At 44.7% G+C, this 16661-nt stretch overlaps 1 protein-coding gene across 1 annotated transcript; it reads left to right on the forward strand.

Moving 5' to 3' along the window:
* Positions 1-256: 256 nt before the first annotated feature.
* Positions 257-12310, forward strand: LOC137094974 (uncharacterized). Its single transcript, XM_067461054.1, has 2 exons — positions 257-724; positions 9094-12310. Exon 2 carries the CDS (start codon positions 9500-9502, stop codon positions 11246-11248), a length of 1749 nt encoding a protein of 582 aa, XP_067317155.1. The 5' UTR covers positions 257-724; positions 9094-9499; the 3' UTR covers positions 11249-12310.
* The last annotated feature ends 4351 nt before the right edge of the window (positions 12311-16661 follow it).

Here is a 16661-nt window from a genome sequence, read left to right on the forward strand (position 1 = left end):
ATATTTCTCTTCCTTCTTTCCTGCCTCTGTCTTCCTTCCTCCCTCCCTCCCCTCTCCTCTTGCTTCCTCCCTCCCTCCCTTCCTTTCTTCCATCTTCCCTTTCATTCTTCCTTCTTTCCTTCCTTCCTTCCTTTTTCCTTCCTTCTTTCCTGCCTCCATCTTCCTCTCTCCCTCCCTCCCTCCCTTCCATCCATCCATCCATCCATCCATCCATCCATCCATCCATCCTTTCTTCTTTCCTTTCATCCTTTTTTCCTTTCTTCTTCTTTCCTTCCTTCCCTCCTTCTTCCTCTTCCTTCCTGCCTCCATCTTCCTCCTTCTCCTCTTCTTTCTTTCCTTCCTTCCCTTCCTTTTGTGCTTTTCCTGAATGGTAGAATAGGAGTTGGACTAGATGGCCCTTGGGGTTCTCTCCCAACTCTATGATGCTACGATTCCCTTCCTTCCCTTCCTTCCCTCCTTCCCCTCTTTCCTCCAGCATCCTCGCCCTTTCCTGTCCGCACTCCTCCTTCCTTTCTGCACAACTGCATCCCTGCCCCTCCAGCAGCAGGGTTGCCATGGCAACTCCCAGGCAGGGATGGGAGGGGCGGCTCCATCATCATCATCAGCATCTTCTTCTTCTTCATCATCTCCTTCTCCAGGGAAAGTCTCCCAGGCTCTCCAGTGGATGAAAGAGGAGAAGGAGGAGGAGGAGGACCAGGGATGGAGCTCCCTCCGGGGACATTAGGTAAGAAGGAAGGCAGGATGGCCTGGAAGGAATGGCTGCGGGAGGCGGGGATGCTGAGCTTGGAAGAGAGAAAGAGACAAGAGAGCCATGTTTAGAGATCTGCAAGGGATGTGCCATTGAGGAAGGAGACAGCCTGCTCTTTGCTATAGAAAATCATGATAGGAGAGGCATTTCTACTACTATTCCTCTTCTACTACTACTACTACTATTGTTGTTATTATTATTATTATTATTATCATCCTTTTTTACTCTTTTCTTCCTCCTCCACTTTCTTTTCCTTTTTCCACTTCCTTCCTAATTCTTCTTTGTCATTCTCTTCCTGCTCTTCTTTCCTTCATGTTTCCTTCCTTTTCTTCCTCTTCTCCTTTCTTCTCCTTTCTTCTCCACTTCATTTTTCTTCGCCTTCTTTCATTTATTTCTACTTCTTCCTTCCTTCTTTCCTTCATTTTCTCTACCTTCTTTTTTCTCCTTCATTGTTTCTCTTCCATCTTTTCTTCTCCTCTTTCTTTTCCTTTGTTCTTCATTTTTCCTCATTTTCTTCCTCTGCTTCTTTCATCTTCCGCCTCCGCCTCATCTTTCTTGTTCTTCCTTCATTCCTTTACTTCCTCCTCTTCTTCCTCTCTTACTTTCTTCCTCCTCCGCCCCATCTTTCTTATTCTTCTTCCTTCATTCCTTTTCCTCTTCCTCTTCTTCCACTCTTACTTTCTTCTTCCTCCTTTGCCTCATCTTCTGCCTGTTCCTCCTCCTCCTTTTCTTTCTTCTCTTCTTTCTTTTTCTTCTTCTCTTTCTCCTTCGCTCTTTTTCTTTTGTTCTTTCTTCTTCTTCCTTCCACTTTCTTTTCCTTTGTTCATTATTCCCTTTCCTCATTCTCTTCCTCTTATTTCTTCTTATTCTTTTTATTCCATCTCTTCCTCTTTCTTTTTTTCTTTTTCCTCCTCCATCTCCTTTTTCCTCTTCATTCTTTCCCCCCTCCTCCTCCTTTCTTCTTTCCTTCATTTTCTCTTGCCCTTCACCCTTCTTCTTCTGCTTCTCCATCTGTCTTCATTTTCTCTTGCTCTTCTTTCTCTTCCTCCTCATTCTCCTCCTTCCTTCTTTTCCTTCTTCTCTTCTTCCTTCCTTCCTTTCTTTTTCCTCCTCCTCTGCCTCTTTTTCTTTTCCTTCTTCCTTCATTCCTTTTCCTCGTCCTCCTCCTTTCTACTCCTTTCCTTCATTTTCTCTTGCCCTTCTTCCTTTTTATTATTCTTCTCCTTTCTTCTTCCCCTTCTTCTCTTCCTCTTCTTTCTTCTTCATTCTTTTTCTTCCATCTCTTCCTCTTTCTTTCTTTCTTTCTTTCTTTCTTCTTCTTCCTCCTTTGCCTTTTTTTCTTTTCCTTCTTCCTTCATTCCTTTTCCTCCTCTTTCTTCTTTGCTTCATTTATCTTGCTCTTCTCCTTCTCCTTCTTTTCTTCATTTTCTCTTGCTCTTCTTCCTTCTTCTTCTTCTCTTTCTCCTACTCCTTTCTTTCAGTTTCTCTTGCTCTTCTTCTTTGTTCTCCTCCTTCCTTCTTTATCCTTTTTCTCCTTCCGTCTTCTTCCTCTTTGTCCACATGAAAGGTCATATAAAATAAACCATTTCCTAAATGTGTGCCTCTTGCTTCCAACTCCACATTTTTTGGCCGTGAGATTAATTTATCATTTTGGGAGCCAATTATTCTCCGTTCAGATAATCCAGATTATAATAAACCCCTTTAAAGCGCCTGTTGGCGTGAGGGCTGCGACCTTTTAATCGGTTTAGCTTGAATCAAAGGCAGGAATCGTGGCCAATTTCGGAGTGAGTGACAAGAAGGCGGAGGACGGACATGCCCGGCAAAACCGCCGACGGCTGGCAGAGTTATATTTAACTTCCTCCCGCAGGAAAAAGAGCGATTCCAAGGGGGAAGATTATTACAAAACGAATGAATCACATTCCTGAGCGCAGAGACCCATCCGCCAAGAAAAAGGCAGATTTAATCGTAAGCTTTAATTGACCCACAAAGAGTCGATAAGAAGAGCTTTGGAATGAAGTCGGAAACAGAAAATGCGTGCTCGCTCCCCTTTTCCATCTATCTAGACACATAATAAAAATGAAAATATGTATGTGTGTATGTGTTTCCTCCACCACAGACTTCCCAGTGTTCCCATGTCCCATGTCCAATTCTTGTATTAATATCTTAAAGAAATCCCAATTTAGGTTATCAAAAGCCTTCTCTGTGTCCAAGGCTAGTATGGCAAATTCTTTTTGATGATTCTGTTCATAATGTTCTATTAGATCCAATACTAGCCTTATGTTCCCGACTCTCTCCATTGGTGTGGAATTTGCATGACCCCCGCTCACTGACTCTCCCATAAACCTTTCCTATTCTTTTCTATGGCACACAGCAAGCCATTTCAACCTAGATTGTATGTGTTTCCTCCACCACAGACATCCCAGTGTTCCTAACTCTCTCCATTGGTGTGGAATTTGCATGACCCCCCGCCCACTGCCTCTCCCATAACCCTTTCCTATTCTTATCTATGGCACACAGCAAGCCATTTCATCCTAGAATGTATGTGTTTCCTCCACCACAGACACCTCAGTGTTCCTGACTCTCTCCATTGGTGCGGAATTTGCATGACCCCCGCCCACTGACTCTCCCATAAACCTTTCCTATTCTTTTCTATGGCACACAGCAAACCATTTCATCCTAGAATGTATGTGTATCCTCCACCACAGACATCCCAGTGTTCCTGACTCTCTCCATTGGTGTGGAATTTGCATGACCCCCGCTCACTGCCTCTCCCATAACCTTTTCCTATTCTTGTCTATGGCATACTAGAGATGCTTGGGGAGAATCCACCATGATTTATAGGAGTTATAGGTACTGGGATGTATAGTTCACCTGCAATCTAAGAGTACTATGAACTCCAACAATGGACCTGGAATTCACTTGGCATGCAAAAGCCCCATGACCAGCAAAAAATGCTGGAGGGTCTTTGGAGGGATGTACAGTATAGGAGTTATAGTTTGTTTATTTGTTTATTTGTTTGTTTGTTTGTTTGTTTACAGTATTTATATTCCGCCCTTCTCACCCCTCAATGGACTCAGAGCAGATTACAATGTACACATACATGGCAAACATTCAATGCCATAGACACACAACATATATAGACAGACACACAGAGGCTATTTAACATTCCAGCTTTTCTTGAGGCTATTTTGGCCACCGGGGGAGCTGTTCCTTCACCGACCATTTGTGGCACTGATTAAGTGCTTCCTCATTCTTTGCATGCTTGCTGGAGATTTTTATGGCCTCGTAAATTAGTTAAAGTTGCTTCCCCGCATAAGCAGTGTAACCAAGATTCTACCAATTTGTAAAGATTTCACCAATTTGTGAAGAAGCCACCAGTTTGTAATGGTTTTGTAAAGGACCACGACTTTGTAAGGGGTTATTAAATTGATAGCTATTAATATTGCGTTGGTCTTCCTTCAAGGTGTAGTGTGACTTAACTTGGAAAGGATTTATAACAGAAACTGTAACAAGTTTATTGAAATGTAGCTGAAGCTTGATAGTTTCAATGTTTCTTGACTCTTAGAGGCACGTATCTTCAGAGGTTAGATTTATAACATTCTTTAAAACAACTCTGGAAAGGACTCTTCCTTCTACTAAACAGGTTTCAAACTTGTTGTTGTTGTTCATTCGTTCAGTCGTCTCCGACTCTTCGTGACCTCATGGACCAGCCCACGCCAGAGCTCCCTGTCAGCCGTTACCACCCCCAGCTCCCTCAAGGTCAGTCCAGTCACTTCAAGGATGCCATCCATCCATCTTGCCCTTGGTCAGCCCCTCTTCCTTTTGCCTTCCACTTTCCCCAGCATAATTGTCTTCTCTAGGCTTTCCTGTCTCCTCATGATGTGGCCAAAGTACTTCAACTTTGTCTCTAGTATCTTTCCCTCCAGTGAGCAGTCGGGCTTTATTTCCTGGAGGATGGACTGGTTGGATCTTCTTGCAGTCCAAGGCACTCTCAGCACTTTCCTCCAACACCACAGCTCAAAAGCATTGATCTTCCTTCGCTCAGCCTTCCCTAAGGTCCAGCTCTCACATCCGTAGGTGACTACAGGGAAGACCATGGCTTTGACTAGGCGGATCTTTGTTGTCAGTCTGATGTCTCTACTCTTTACTATTTTATCGAGACTGGACATTGCTCTTCTCCCAAGAAGTAAGCGTCTTCTGATTTCCTGGCTACAGTCTGCATCTGCAGTAATCTTTGCCCCTAGAAATACAAAGTCTGTCACGGCCTCCACGGTTTCTCCCTCTATTTTCCAGTTGTCAATCATTCTTGTTGCCATAATCTTGGTTTTTTTGACGTTTAGCTGCAACCCGGCTTTTGCGCTTTCTTCTTTCACCTTGATTAGAAGGCTCCTCAGCTCCTCCTCGCTTTCGGCCATCAGGGTGGTGTCATCTGCATATCTGAGGTTGTTAATGTTTCTTCCAGCAATTTTCACCCCAGCTTTGCATTCATCAAGCCCCGCACATCGCATGATGTGTTCTGCATACAAGTTAAAAAGGTTGGGTGAGAGGATGCAGCCTTGCCGTACGCCTTTCCCAATCTTGAACCAGTCTGTTGTTCCGTGGTCAGTTCTGACTGTTGCTACTTGGTCCTTGTACAGATTCCTCAGGAGAGAGACAAGGTGGCTTGGGATGCCCATCCCACTAAGAACTTGCCACAATTTATTATGATCCACACAGTCAAAGGCTTTAGAATAGTCAATGAAGCAGAAGTAGATGTTTTTCTGAAACTCCCTGCCTTTCTCCATTATCCAGCGGATATTGGCAATCTTACTTTTCTTCAAACCGTGTTTCTTTCCTTAATAGATTACTTCAGATACAAGCTTATTCTTTCTTTGTGATATTTCTGTTGCAATAAAGATTCTCACTGGCTTTCTCTCACCCTTTCTACTCATACACTAACTACTAATATAAATAAGTCAGCTTGACTTATCTAAACTACCTAGGCTGGAAGCCAAAACCTTCCTGATTCTCACTACATTAGAATCAGCCTTTCCTTGTAGTTTTTAAATTACAGACTACCTACCGAAACTGTAACAAGTTTATTGAAATGTAGCTGAAGCTTGATAGTTTCAATGGTTCTTGACTCTTAGAGGCACATATCTTCAGAGGTTAGATTTATAACATTCTTTAAAACAACTCTGGAAAGGACTCTTCCTTCTACTAAACAGGTTTCAAAGTTATTTTTCTTCAAACTGTGTTTCTTTCCTTAATAGATTACGTCAGATACAAGCTTATTCTTTCTTTGTGATATTTCTGTTGCAATAAAGATTCTCACTGGGTTTCTCTCACCCTTTCTACTCATACACTAACTACTAATATAAATAAGTCAACTACCTAGGCTAAAAGCCAAAACTTTCCTGATTATCACTACAGTAGAATCAGCCTTTCCCTGTAGTTTTTGAACTACAGACTACCTTCCTGGTTCTCACTACTACAGAACCAGCCATTCCTGTAGTTCACAGACTACAGACTGACTGTTTTAAAATGGCTGCACTACCAACTATACATAACTGCAGGTTAAAATTCACACTTCACCACAAGTGGTACCTAAATTTCCTACTTTACAGATGCAACTGTCTTTTGGGTTACAAAGGTCGACAGCAAGCTACACAAATTGGTCAGAAGCTCACTCCGACCCAGGCTGGCTTTGAACTCATGATCTTTTGGTCAGTGGTGATCTTAATGCAGCTGACTCCCAGCCAGCTGTGCAGGTGGTTCTCTTCTTTAAGAATGCCCTGTTAAGTACAGATATATAACAATTGTAGAATGGAAATATTCAAGCTTTTTCAATATTCATTTCTTTCTGGTAGATCCATCCTGTGGCCACACAATATTCGGGCTTTGAAATCTGAATAGTTCACCTACATCCATGAACCCAAACAATGATGGATCTGGACCAAACTTGGCATGCATACCTGATATGACCCAATTTCAATACTGGTGGGTTTTGAAGAGAATTCCCTGGACATTTTGGAGTTATAGGTACTGGGATTTATAGTTCACCTGCAATCAATGAGCACTCTGAGCTCCACCAAAGATGGAATTGGATCACACTTGGCACACAGAGCTCCCATGACCAACAGAAAATACTGAAAGGTTTTGCTGGGCATTGACCTTCAGTTTGGGAGTCGTAGTTCACCTACATCCAGAGAGCACTATGGACCCAAACAATGATGGATCTGGACCAAACTCGGCATGCATACCTGATGTGCCCAAATTTGAATCCTGGTGGATTTTGAGGGATAGTTGGCCTGGACATTTTGGAGTTGTAAGTACTGGGATTTATAGTTCACCTTCAGTCAATGAGCACTTGAAACTCCACCAAATATATAATTGGACCAACATGGCACACAGAGCCCCCATGATCAGCAAAAAACATACTGGAGGTTTTTGGGGAAAATTCTTGATTTTGGGGAGTTGTAGTCAAGGGCGGCTCAAGCGTTACACCAATTATGCTTTTGCTTAGGGCGCACTTCCCCGGGGGGCGCTTTTGAGGAACTCTTGTAGTTCACCTACATCCAGAGAGCACTGTGAATCCAAACATTGATGGATCCGGGCCAAACTTGGCACTTTATTTATTTATTTATTTATTTATTTACCATATTGAAATACCGCCCCTCCACCAATGGTGGACCTGGACCAAACTTGGCAAACAGAACGCCCAGGACTAACTAAACCGTCTGGGTTTTTTTTTTTTTTTGAGGGGACCAACAAGTTGCTGAGCTTATTGACCTTACAAAGTGGAAGCTTGCATGTCCAAATGGGATTTGTGAGTTTTCAGAACCAAGTTACTTAGCAATGATTTATTATTATTATTATTATTATTATTATTATTATTATTATTATTTCAAACATAACAAGATGAGTCCACAGCAGATAAGATCACTCTGCTGGTTGTTGTATTGGATCACACATCGGACACTTCCCAAGTGTCTAGGACTGTGTGATGTATCAGTGAATAATGTGTGCGGATCCTAGTAGGGTTGCCTTTTGCAGCTGATAGATGGTAATTTTGTTAGCGCTGATTGTTTTTAAGTGCAAACCAAGGTCTGCACCCAGTGTGCCGATCACCAGTGGGACCCCTTTGACTGGCTTGTGCTAGAGACTTTGCAGTTCGATCTTTAAATCCTCATATCATGTCAGCTTTTCCAGTTGTTTCTCTTCCATCCTGCTGTCACCTGGGATTGCGACATCGACAATCCATACTTTGTTTTTTAACAGAATTGTGAGGTCAGGAGTATTGTGTTCCAAAAGTCTGTCAGTCTGAATTCGGAGGTCCCAGAGTAGCTTGACGTGTTCATTTTCTATTATTATTATTATTATTATTATTATTATTATTATTACTACTACTACTACTAGCCGTCCCCTGTCATGTGTTGCTGTGGCCCAGATGGGGGTTCTGTGTGGGAGGTTTGGCCCAATTCTTTCGTTGGTGGGGTTCAGAATGCTCTGTGATTGTAGGTGAACTATAAATCCCAGCAACTACAACTCCCAAATGTCAAGGTTTTATTTTCCCCAAACTCCACCAGTGTTCATATTTGGGCATATTGAGTATTTGTGTAGAGTTTGGTTCAGATTCATCATTGTTTGAGTCCACAGTGATCTCTGGATGTAGATGAACTACAACTCCAAAACCAAAGGACACTGCCCACCAAACCCTACCAGTATTTTCTGTTGGTCATGGGAGAACTGTGTGCCAAGTTTGGTTCAGTTCCATCGTTGGTGGGGTTCAGGATGCTCTTTGTAGCTGAATCCTAGCAACTACAACTCCCAAATGACAGAATCAGTTTTTTGAGTGAAGGACATACATTGGGTTGTTAGGTGTCTTGTGTCCAAATTTGGTGTCAATTTGTCCAGTGGTTTTTGAGTTCTGTTAATCCCACAAACGAACATTACATTTTTATTTATATAGATTATTATTATTATTATTATTATTATTATTATTATTAATATTACCCCGCTTTATTGTTGTTTTGCTTGATGTTTATTATTTGCTTTATGAGTTTTACTGTTGTATTTGTATGCTGTTGTTTTGTTGGTGGCCTTGGCCTTTGTAAGCTGCATCGAGTCCTTCGGGAGATGTTAGCGGGGTATAAATAAAGATAATAATAATAATAATAATAATAATAATAATCTCACCCACAGAAGACTCAAAGCGACTTAACATAAAAGCATTAGCATACAATTTAAAATATACCAATATGCAAACAATATATAAATATGACTTTATCTTTTGGGGTTTGCTAGGTGGGATTTGCATTTGTTGACCAATTTGACCTGCGTTTTCTTTTTGTGTGTATTTGCAGGATACGTTGCAAAGAACCGTTATGGATCTACTTCAAATTTCTAGACCCAACTGAGAAAAACAAAACAACACTCTCATTGTTGTAAATAAGTAATCACAGAGACGGTCGGTTACTATTTGGGAAACTATAGAGGAAGAGTTCGTCCATTCACGTAAACTTGGGGAACGTTTTGCTTCTTCCGTTCACTGAAAACCAGATGAACTTTTTGGTGAAGGAAAAGCAAGGTGACTTCTTCTGGGTGGTCAAAGAAACCACGTAACTCTTGAAAGACGGAATCGTGGATGAGTGACGTTGCATGGAAACTTGAGGACTAGAAGCCCAAGTATTTGAAAAGAAGCTGTCTCTGAAAAGATGTGGATACGAGATTCAAAGTGACCAGATCTCCGTGGAAGGAAACAGTGAGAACATGCGAGAGCAGCGAATGAAAGGCGACTCCACCATCCACTGTGATAAAGATCAAAGTTTGAGGTCTTCCTCAGGGATCGAGGTCTCGGCGTATAAGCTAGAACCGGCCAGAGAAAGCCGGTTCTTCAAAGGGAAGTGCCCGTTTTGGTGGAGGAAGAACAGGACCACCAAGACCGCCCAGGAAGAGGTGGCTTCCAAGAGCCGTCTGTGCATGGAAGCTGCCCATGAGAGTCCCATCCCAGCCGTCCGGAAGCCAACCCAACAAGAAGGCGTTCTGGGACGGGACCCAATCGAAGGATCTCCAGGAGCGAAACCAGCCTCCTCTTTACTCCGGAAACTCTTGTGCTTGAAGGACACATCCAAGAAGCCAACCCAAGGTTTGGGAGCATCTCCAATCTACGGAGGAAATATACGATGTGGGCCCGTCGCTGCACTTAGCAGAACCGCGGACCCACAAGGAGAGTCTCCTTTGAGGTGGAAACCCAGAAACGAAACTCAAAATCCAGTGGAAGTTATCTACAACAATATGGAGATGACTGACACAACGAATAAGGCAGAAGCTTCGTGGATAACCAAGCCATGGAGGACGTTCAGGGCTGCGATTACTTCCCGAGTCCAAAGATCTGATCTGCCAAGGATTGAGAAGGTGACAGAAGATGGAGAGCCTCCCCTCCCTGTCAAACCAGAAGCCTCTTCTGATAGCAAGAAGGACACAGAACTGTTGAGTGACATGGAGCTGAAGCCACCGAAAGCAGTTCCAGATCGTGCTCTCTTGGAGAGCAAAGGGAGCCAACGGGTCTCCTGGCATGGTCTGGAGATCCACAGAATGGCTGACGAAGATGCGGTGGAACCCATCGCTGAGGAGAGGAAGAGCCTCTCTTTAGAAGGAAGCCTCTGGGAGGAGAACCCGGTCCTGAAGAACATTTCGGAGTGGGAGAGCCTCCAGAAGCAGGTCTACAACCTCCTCGGCGGGAACGGAGACGAGGTGCAAGAAACGGCCCCGGAAGACGAAGACTTGGAAGGAGGAGGATGCGGTTACTGGATGGACGACGAGGACGAGGAGCAAGGCTTGGGCGACCTGGCGGAGAACCCGGGCGGGCAGGGCATGCTGATGGCGACGCGCGACTTGGGTTGGTTGAGCAACGAGTTATTAGGACACTCAGCATCCTGGAAGAAGAACGAGGAGAAGACGGAGAGAGGAAGACCCACAAAAGAGGAGAGTGACAGAAAAGCCACTGCGGTGGAGGACGGTGAAGAAGGAGAACATAACAAGACCATACATGGCCAAGATACCGACATGACCCATATTGACCATCTCCTTCTCCCATTAGGAAGCAACATCGCGACATCCCACCTTGAGACATCTAGAACCCACATCTCAGAGGACGAAGGGACTTTGTCCCCAAAGGAATGGAAACCTTTAACTTTTCTGGAGTTGTCTCCACCTTCCTTTCCAACCAGGCCTTCAGAGAAGGGTCTTCTTCCACCAAAAGCCTGTGACTCCGAAGAAAGAGAAGCTCAACCACGGCAAATCGGAGTTGTGAGGAAGTTGTTGGCGTCCAACAAGGAGACCACTGGATTTGCAACATGGCATAATGCCGCAGGGATTGGAGATGCACAAGACAAGCAACTGATCTACCGGACGGCTGCGGAGATTGTGGGCGCCGCGATCGACGCAGCCGCCGGACAATTGGCACAGAAGGAAGAGGAAGATCGAGCCGAGTCGGAGCTCAACGAAACCCTCCCTTGAAACCTCTATTTTTGGAGACATGACTCCAGATATTTCGTTTTTGTGGCACAAACTATGTCGAATTGGTGGAGACTCGATGAAATATTCATCCAATGTGCTATAACAGGATGTCCCTCCCGCCAAAAACATTTTTTTTGCAAAATAATAAACTTTTTCCCATTTTTTTACATGATAGAACGAATTAGGAAATGAGATTTATAACCCAGGAACAGAAATAGTGTAACCAGCAAACATAACATATTAATATGTTTGTGTGTATGTATATATTCGTGGCACAGTGGGTCAAAGCGCTGAGTTGCTGAACTTGCTGACCGAAAGGTGGCAGGTGGCAGGTTTGTATCCGGGGAGCATGGTGAGCTCCTGCTGTCAGCCCCAGCTTCTTTCAACCTAGCAGTTCGAAAACATGCAAATGTGAGTAGATCAATAGGTATTGCTCTGGCAGGAAGGTAAGGGTGCTCCGTGCAGTCATGCTGGCCACATGACCTTGGAGGTGTGGTGAGTTCCTATTGTTAGCCGCAGCTTCTGCCGACATAGCAGTTCGAAAACATGCAAATGCAAGTAGATCAATAGGTATTTCTCTGGCAGGAAGGTAAGGGTGCTCTGTGCAGTCGTGCTAGCCACATGACCTTGGAGGTGTGGTGAGCTCCTATTGTTAGCCGCAGCTTCTGTCAACCTAGCAGTTCGAAAACCTGTAAATGTGAGTAGATCAATAGGTACTGCTCTGGCAGGAAGTTAAGGGTGCTCTGTGCAGTCATGCTGGCCACATGACCTTGGAGGTGTGGTGAGTTCCTATTGTTAGCCACAGCTTCTGCCGACCTAGCAGTTCGAAAACCTGTAAATGTGAGTAGATCAATAGGTATTGCTCTGGCAGGAAGGTAATGGTGCTCCATGCAGTCATGCTGGCCACATATTTATTTATTTATCATGTCAGTATCAACCAGACAATTGCATTACATTTTTAACAAATTTTTAACAAACAGACAAAACAGAGTTTGCAAGCTTGGTAGTTGATTAAATGTCCTTTGACCAGTATCTGGCCCCTTGGAGTGCCTCTGGTGTTGCCGCAAGAAGGTCCTCCATTGTGCATGTGGCAGGGCTCAGGTTGCATTGCAGCAGGTGGTCAGTGGTTTGCTCTTCTCTGCACTTGCATGTCGTGGATTCCACTTTGTGGCCCCATTTCTGAAGGTTGGCTCTGCATCTCGTGGTGCCAAAGCGCAGTCTGTTCAGCGCCTTCCAAGTCGCCCAGTCTTCTGCCTGACCAGGGGGGAGTCTCTCATTTGGTATCAGCCATTCTGGGTTTGAGCCTGCCACTTTTGGACTCTTGCTTGCTGGGGTGTTCCAGCAAGTGTCTCTGTAGATCTTAGAAAACTATTTCTTGATTTAAGTCGTTGACGTGCTGGCTGATACCCGAACAAGGGATGAGCTGGAGATGTCACTGCCTTGGTCCTTTCACTATTGGCTGCTACTTCCCGGCGGATGTCAGGTGGTGCAATACCGGCTAAACAGTGTAATTTCTCCAGTGGTGTAGGGCACAGACACCCCGTGATAATGTGCCATGTTTCATTAAGAGCCACATCCACTGTTTTAGCATGGTGAGATGTGTTCCACACTGGGCAGAGTAGCATAGCGCAAGGGCAGATGTCTTCACTGTGTCTGGTTGTGATCCCCAGGTTGTGCCAGTCAGTTTTCATATGATATTGTTTCTAGCGCCCACTTTTTGCTTGATGTTCAGGCAGTGCTTCTTGTAGGTCAGAGCACAGTCCAGAGTGACTCCCAGGTATTTGGGTGCGCTGCAATGCTCCAGTGGGGTTCCTTCCCAGGTAATCCTCAGAGCTTGGGATACATGTCTGTTCTTAAAGTGAAAAGCACATGTCTGTGTTTTAGATGGATTAGGGATCAGCTGGTTTTCCCTGTAATAGGCAGTAAGAGCACCTAGAGCTTCGGAGAGATTCTGTTCTACCATCTCAAAGCTCCCTGCTTGAGCGGTGATGGCACGATCATCAGCATAGATGAAGCTCTCTGTCCCTTCTGGCAGTGGCTGGTCATTTGTGTAAATGTTGAACATGGATGGAGTGAGCACGCTCCCCTGAGGCAGGCCGTTCTTCTGTTTCCGCCATCTGCTTCTCTGGCCCTGGAACTCAACAAAAAAGCTCCTGTTTTGTAGCAGGTTTCCTATGAGGCGGGTGAGGTGGTCGTCCTTTGTGATACTATACATTTTTCTCAGGAGGAGGCAGTGGTTCACAGTCTCATAGGCTGCTGACAGATCTATGAAGACAGCTCCTGTGATCTGCTGCCTTTCAAAGCCATCTTCTATGTGCTGAGTCAGGTTCAGCACGTGCGATGTGCAGCTTCTGCCTTTCCTGAAGCCAGCTTGCTGTGGGATCGGACCTTGGCCACATCACCTTGGAGGTGTCTATGGATAATGCCGGCTCTTCGGCTTAGAAATGGAGATGAGCACCAATCTTCAGAGTCGGACATGACTGGACTTAATGTCAGGGGAAAAACTTTACCTTTTACACACGTACACACACATGTATAGTGTGTGTATACATCAAAAGGGCAAGCTTAATTGCCTTAATGGAGTCAAACCAAGTCAAGGAAAGCCATGATAGTCTTTGAAATCCAATGTCTTCCTATGAAATGGCTGGCGATGTATCCCACCCTCGTGGCTGAAGCTGGCATTGTATGTATATTGATTTCTTTGTATGGTGTGATTTTTGCTTTTATCCAACCTGGAAAAAATTATTTCCACATTCACTCCCTTTTGGGTGATACACATACTGCATTGCAAACACAATTAAGATGATTATTATTACTAAGTTGGGATTCTTTGCATTTTCAAAGAACTTGGCATGTCTTTTTATTGTAAACTGTATTTACTTACAAAACGAAGGGGCACGGGTACTTTGCTTCTAAAGTGTTGCTAAAGCTGTTGCTTTGCTTCTAAAGTGTTATGAAAGTTCTGGTGGTGAAAATTTCACAACTCTAACACAACTTTCAAAATCTCATTATTTTGTTATTGGCTATTTTTATGACAGAACCAATTAGGAGCTGCCATTTTTAACGAAAGTTTGAAAGTTTTGTTAGAGTTCTGAAATTTTCACCACCTGAACTTTAGAAACACTTTAGAAGAAAAGCACCAGCGCCCCCTAGTGTTGTAAGTACTTTAGAAACATTTAACACCATGGATTGCCCATGTCTACTATTTAGCATTGTGACCTCAATGATTCTGTTCCTTCTAAATCAGGTATGGGTAAACCCAGGCCCACGGGCCAGATGTGGCCCCTTGGGCTCTTATCTCAGGCCCTCCTTGCTCTCACCATCCTATCCTTCCTTCTCTCTTTCCTTCCTACAAGAGAGGAGATTCCATCTGAACATGAGGAAGAACTTCCTGACTGTGAGAGCCGTTCAGCAGTGGAACTCTCTGCCCCGGAGTGTGGTGGAGGCTCCTTCTTTGGAAGCTTTTAAACAGAGGCTGGATGGCCATCTGTCAGGGGTGATTTGAATGCAATATTCCTGCTTCTTGGCAGAATGGGGTTGGACTGGATGGCCCAGGAGGTCTCTTCCAACTCTTTGATTCTATGATTCCCTCGCCTCCCTCTTTCTCCCTTCCCTTTCCTCTCTCCCCCTTTTCTCCTTCCTTCCCTTCCTTTTGTCTTTCCTTCCTTCTCTTTGCTCCCTCCCTCCCTTCTCTCCTTTCTCCCTCCCCCATTCCCTTTCACTCTTTCGTCTTTCCTTTCTTCCCTTTTGTCCTTCCTTCTCTTTGCTCCCTACCTCCCTTCCCTCTTTCTCCCTCCCTCCATTCCCTTCCACTCTTTCGTCTTTCCTTTCTTCCCTTTTGTCTTTCCTTCCTCCTTATCTCCTTCCCTCTTTCACCTTCCATCCTTCCCTTCCTTCTTCCCTTTCTTCCTTCTTTTTCCTTTTCCTTTATCCCGCTCTTTCGCCCTTTCATCCTTCCCTTTCTTCCCTTCCACCCTTTCAAACTTCCTTCTTTACCTTCCACACTTTTGTCTTTCAGCCCTTCTCGCTTTTCTCCATCCCTCCCTCTCTCCCTATTTCTTCTTCCACCCTTCCCTTCCTTCCTTTTGTCCTTCCTTCCTTCTCTCTTTCCTTCCTTCACCTCACTCTTTCTCCCTTCCCTCTTCCCTCTCCCCCTTTCCTCCTTCCTTCCCTTTCTTTTGTCTTTCCTTCGTTCTCTTTCCTCCCTCCCTTCCCTCTTTCTCCCTCCCTCCCTCCCTCCCTCCATTCCCTTCCATTCTTCCTTCCTTCCTTCCTTCCTTCATTTTTTGTCTCTCCTTCCTCCTTATCTCCCTCCGTCTCCTTCCATCCTTCTCCTTTTCCTTTCTCCTGCTCTTCCACCCTTTCCTTTCTTCCCTTCCACCCTTTCAAACTTCCTTCTTTACCTTCCACTTTTGTCTTTCAGCCCTTCTCACTTTCCTCCGTCCTTCCCTCTCTCTCTTCTTCCATCCTTCCCTTCCTCCCTTTTGTCCTTCCTTCTCCCATTCTTTCCTCCTTCCCTTTCTTCCTTCTACCTTCTCTTCCTCCTTTTCTTCCTTCCTCGTTCCCTTTCATCCTTCCATCTTTCCACCCTTCCCTCTTTCCTTCCCGCTTTCTTCCTCCATCCTTCCCTTCCTCCCTTTTGTCTTTCCTTCCTTCTCCCTTTCCTTCCTTCCAGCCTTCTCTTTCTCCCATTCTTTCTTCCCCTTTTCCTTCCTCCTTCCCTTTCACCCTTTCATCTTTCCATCCTTCCCTCTTTCCTCCCTCCTTCCCCCTCTCTCTTTCTCCTTCCATCCCTCCCTTTCATCCTTCCATCTCTTCCTCCCCTTCCCTTTTTCCTTCCTCCTTCCCTTCCATCCTTTCCTTCCTTCCTTGTCTTTCCTTCCTTCCCTTTCCTCTCTCCCTCCTTCTCCTTCCTTCCATCCTTCCCTTCCTTCCTTTCATCCTTCCGCCCTTCTCTTTCCTTCCTCTTTCCCTTCCTTCCTTCCACCCTTCTCTTCCTTCTCCCCTTCCCATTTTCTTCCTCCTTTCCTTCCACCCTTTCATCCTTCCCTTCCATCCTGTAAGAGTGGTTGGAAAGTTGAATATACTGCCTCGAAGTCTGGTGGAGTCTCTTCTAGAGGTTTTGAAGCTGAGGCTGGATGGCCATCTGTCGGAAGGGTTTAGATGGTGTCTTTCTGCAAGGCAGAATGGTCTTCAGCTGGAGTTCCTTCCAATTCTAGTGAAACAGATTGCCTGAGAGACTGATTGAATCTCCTTTGAGGGTTTTCAAACCGAAGCTGGATGGCCATCTGTTGGGAGGGATCGGATGGTGTCTTTTTTAAATGGCAGAATGGGCTTCGGCTGGACCTTCTTCCAATTCTAGTGGGATAAAGAATACCTGAGAGCCTGACGGAGTCTCCCTCCTTTGAAGGTT

The sequence above is a fragment of the Anolis sagrei genome, chromosome X (genome assembly GCF_037176765.1).
Source record: "Anolis sagrei isolate rAnoSag1 chromosome X, rAnoSag1.mat, whole genome shotgun sequence".
Taxonomy (NCBI): domain Eukaryota; kingdom Metazoa; phylum Chordata; class Lepidosauria; order Squamata; family Dactyloidae; genus Anolis; species Anolis sagrei.

What these genes read in the sequence shown, in the direction of transcription:
- LOC137094974 (XM_067461054.1), top strand. Translation starts at nt 9,500, where the DNA reads ATGCGAGAGCAGCGAATGAAAGGCGACTCCACCATCCACTGTGATAAA.